At 57.1% G+C, this 4022-nt stretch overlaps 3 protein-coding genes across 3 annotated transcripts; all 3 read right to left on the bottom strand.

The window, feature by feature from the left end:
* Window positions 1–61: 61 nt before the first annotated feature.
* Window positions 62–904, bottom strand: SPRG_17143 (hypothetical protein; the record flags this gene model as incomplete). Its single annotated transcript, XM_012356570.1, has 4 exons — window positions 62–189; window positions 243–326; window positions 373–444; window positions 491–904. Coding segments are annotated over 4 exons (698 nt in total), but the record flags the coding sequence as incomplete, so codon positions are not given.
* A 1273-nt stretch (window positions 905–2177) lies between these two features.
* SPRG_17142 (hypothetical protein) lies at window positions 2178–2639 on the bottom strand (the record flags this gene model as incomplete). Its single annotated transcript, XM_012356569.1, has 1 exon — window positions 2178–2639. One exon carries the CDS (start codon window positions 2637–2639, stop codon window positions 2178–2180), a length of 462 nt encoding a protein of 153 aa, XP_012211959.1.
* Window positions 2640–3401: 762 nt separating this feature from the next.
* On the bottom strand, window positions 3402–3994 carry SPRG_17141 (hypothetical protein; the record flags this gene model as incomplete). The annotated part of the gene is made up of 6 exons (XM_012356568.1): window positions 3402–3418; window positions 3468–3553; window positions 3603–3679; window positions 3728–3758; window positions 3822–3875; window positions 3924–3994. Coding segments are annotated over 6 exons (336 nt in total), but the record flags the coding sequence as incomplete, so codon positions are not given.
* Between the last annotated feature and the right edge of the window lie 28 nt (window positions 3995–4022).

Genomic DNA, 4022 nt, shown 5'->3' with positions numbered 1-4022 from the left:
GGGCGGCTGTTGGCCCACGAGGAGGCCCGGCGCCTTGCTGGCTCGGATGGCCTTCTCCCACGGGCCCATCGCGCGCTTGTAGAGCTCGAGCGTGATGCGCGCATCTTCGACCGAGTCGTGCTCGCCCGTCTGGATCGTCTTGTGCAGCACTTCTTCGGCCAAGTGCTTGAGCGCCTTGGGGTACAATTTCTGCGAGGATATTACACGGTGAGACGAGGCGACGCGACGCAAAGCGGGCGTACGGTGCCGTTGACCTTGCGGCGCATGTACGGCCGGTACTTGGTTGTGTCCCGGATCAAGCCCTTGGGGTGGGTGAGCATGAGCGCCTAGATGCCACTGTCAATGATCTCGCTTGGCAGCGCACGCGTCGACCTGCATATCGTTGCGAATGGCATGCCCGACCACGATCTTGCCGTCGAAGATGGCCGCCACGTCCTTCTGGCACTAGAGACACCGTCGCTCTACGCGGCGATCATTTGCGTACACGCACCTGCTCGAACGGAAGCGCATCGCGCAGCGACTTGGCGCGGATGCCACTGACGTGCGTGCGGAAGTCGGTGACGCGCTCGAGCGGCTTGACGTGCTCGTCGTAGACGACGTTGCCGTCAAAGTCGACGATACTGCAGCGAGCGAGCACACTGCGCTTGCCGTCCGAGCCGACGCCGACCATTTCGCAATCCATGGCCACGATGAGGCTCGTGTCGATCCAGTCGATGCTGGGCGCCGCCTTGACCTTCTTGGCCTTGGGCGCCGGCGCGAGGTCGTGCTTCTTGGGCTTGTTGGAGGCCGGCTTGGCGACGGCGGCCTTGAGCTTTTGCCAGTTGCTGCCCGGCGCGACCGCGAGCGGCTTGACCTGCTTGGCCTTCTTGGCCGGCTTCTTGGTGGGCTTCGTCGGCGGTGCCATCGTAAATTACACCACGGCTGGTCCAATCACTTGGGCCGTGCATAAAAATATTCCGAGGCATACAACATTCAAGTAGTTTTTATTGGAATGGATTCCGCAACAGAGAATATCCACCAATCAAATGCCGCAACGCCGGCGTGGCGTGACCAGCGAAAGCGATCCAAGGCGGACTCCTGCGCTTGACTTGGTACCGGTACAGCACACTGGTGTCCATAGCTTTCGCTACTTTTCCAAGCCAACAAGAGACACCAAGTTTTCAATGCGATCGACGTGCACCCAAGGTCGCTTTGTATCCAACGCTACCCGAGTCGGACCGCAGAGTGGACTAGATGGCGACATGATAACGTTATGACAGCACACGCTCCGCTCGGCTGTATTCTGGGAGGCATTTATGGCGTTATTCAAGACGATATGACCATCGCACGGGGTACTTGGGTGCATTTTATTGTCTCTTGCGGATTGTTCGCGGGCACCGATGCGTGGACCACCTGCCAAAGTCCACCGATGGACCAGATCCCAGCGTGTCGGTCAGCCGGGTTGTCCAACGCAAGGACCTATCCTCGTAGCCCAGCCAAGGTTTTTATACCCTTGGAGCAACAGTACTGAATTGCTCGTACCATCTCGCCCCCGGATCCAAAACGAAACTGGTGCACCACAACGACATGACAACGTGCCACGTCATGGGTGTGTAACGGCCACTAAAAAGGCGGCTTATCGCATTGTATCGCTTCCACGACGTCAACTCGGTCACGATCAGACACACGAGCCGCACGCTGCTTCTTGGTCTGCGCGTGCTGCTCGCCCACGGCATGAGCTACCTCTGCGCGCGGCGACTCGGAGGCCCGACGCGCGTCCTTTCGTTCTGGCTCTCGTCTGGTGCAACCTACCTCTGTGAGCACGACGCTATCGAAATGTGTTGTACCTCGACCGGTGTACAGTGGTCTCCTCGGCGCCCGTCTCGGCCGAGTCATGTAATAAATTTTTGACGTCAAGACTTGGAGGGCGTTTGCGATATCGCTAATGCCCGAGGCCAACACGCCGTTGCACCTCCGGCACGCGATTCCTCTCATCGACTAGACCTCTGCTAGCCATGTACTAGTATTGGCTTACCTACTTTCGATAGCCTATGCTACTACAAGACATGCAACGAATATGCCACCTCCGACGTTGCTCACAGCGGCACAACTGGGGTTCAGGAAGGTTTTAGGACTAACAACTCCAAACACATGTGTTCTTCATTCAAAGGACCAGCAAATCGATCAAGTGTCCAACTTTACGTGCCTTTGACGAGAAGAATGGCGGATGTGACGGCCACGACGGTCGCCAGCGACACGGCTGATGCACTGGATGGCGCAACCGCGGGTGTCTTTGGGGCGCCGGTGGTGGACGCCGCCGATGATGTTGGTAGCGCCGTCATGGGGCTTGTGGTCGCAGGGCCGGTGGTCGCTGTTGGTGTCGCCGCGTCGCAAAGCCCGGCATACTCTTGGCCATTCGGACACGTTGTCGTTGTCGACGCCATCGTGACGACGCTGACGCAGGCAGGCACGGCGCAGAGGGCAGCGGCGTGGGCCTTGTCGAGCGTATCCAAGGTCAAGTTGGACGTCGCCAGGCACGTCTGGAGCGTCTGGACGCCGGCCTTCTCGAGGAGGACTCCGCGGTCGCACGGAAGGCGGCCGTCAATCGCACTCGCAACGGCCAGCGCCGCGAGCCCAAGCGCAAGCGATGAGAGACGCATGTTGCTGCTCGTTTTTTTCAAAATGGTCTGATTACACAGATGAACGCGACATCTGATTGGTCCGTTTTGACCCGCGTCCGCTGCGCGACTCAGACGACGACGTCGTGCCGATCACACCAGAACCATCCTACCGTGTGCATGGGCAAATCGTTTCAGGATTTCTTCTTACTACTAGTACGTACTACGTAGTACTCTAGTAGTAATTTTCGACGTCAGGAAAGAGAGCCGGTTCGTGAAAAGTGAGCAGTGGGTCGACTGTTTTTGCAAACGTGAAATTTGACATTTCACTGTTGGGACGATAAAAGGCGGACGGCTTGCGCTCCTTTTGTCGCGAACCTTGTGCAACAACTCTTCTTGAACCCTTATAGGTCATTATCCAGCTACGCGATGGGATATCCGGCTGCATCGAAGCGCCTTTGGCAGCATGCGAGCGGTCGCCGTGAATTCCATAAGCTCCAGCGGTCTTCTACCAGCGCGCTGCCGTCTCGGCGTACTACAGAGTGTTGTGTGCGCACAGAACGGTCAGATCCTTGAGTGATCGGCGTCCATGAACTGGGAGAAGCAAAATTGCTTCCATCGTCGTGAGAGGGTCTTGGTCTATACATTTTTCAAGTCACATTTTAATTACAGAGTATGAAATCCATTTCGGGATAGAGCGGCTGGAACCCGATTTCTTTGGTCCGGATTTCATGATTCGGAGCCCTCGGACATGTCACATAAAAATCTGAATCAAGCAATCTTGGTAACGTTAGCAAAAGCAGCCTAGTAGGCTGCTTTTGCTACCAAGATTTCTACCTGGTTTCATAGAGCCGGCAGCCTAGTACGTACGGCGTGTGGGCGCGTGGCCCTGGTATGTTATGAGCGCTTGGTACGTCTTGAGGTCCTTCTCAAAGGCATCCCCGAGGGCCCTTCGCCTGCGCCCACGTATCAGTCGGATCGAGCATTACAGAGAATGCAACGCACCGCTCTTCCTGGCGCTGGCGCGTGCGAATGTCCTTCTGCACTAGAAGCGTGTGCTCGTACTGCTCTAGCTCGGTTTGCTACGCATCTCGTGTCGGTGCAACGCCCCGCAAGCTCGAGGGTCCTACCTGCTGCGACGCAAAGTGGGCGTCAAGTAGTCTTCGGTGCGTGTCCTACACATGGATGAGTGCCAACGACATGAATATGATGCGAGAATGCTACATGAGGTGCTGCTCGGCGTCCTCGAACGCAAGGACGAGCGCTTGAATCGTGTTGCTATGCACGTCATGAGGAGCTGCGTGGATGGGCAACGATAGAGCCTACCGAATTGAGCGCACGTCATCGGCGATCTGCGTGAGGCTGGCAAAGTTGTGCTGGACGCCAAGCAGCTGTCGCTGGCCGAGAACGACGAATAAGCAAGCA

This window comes from Saprolegnia parasitica (genome assembly GCF_000151545.1).
Source record: "Saprolegnia parasitica CBS 223.65 unplaced genomic scaffold supercont2.507, whole genome shotgun sequence".
Taxonomy (NCBI): domain Eukaryota; phylum Oomycota; class Saprolegniomycetes; order Saprolegniales; family Saprolegniaceae; genus Saprolegnia; species Saprolegnia parasitica.
The sequence above is the reverse complement of the archived record's forward strand: the minus strand, read 5'-3'. Positions and strand labels throughout refer to the sequence as shown.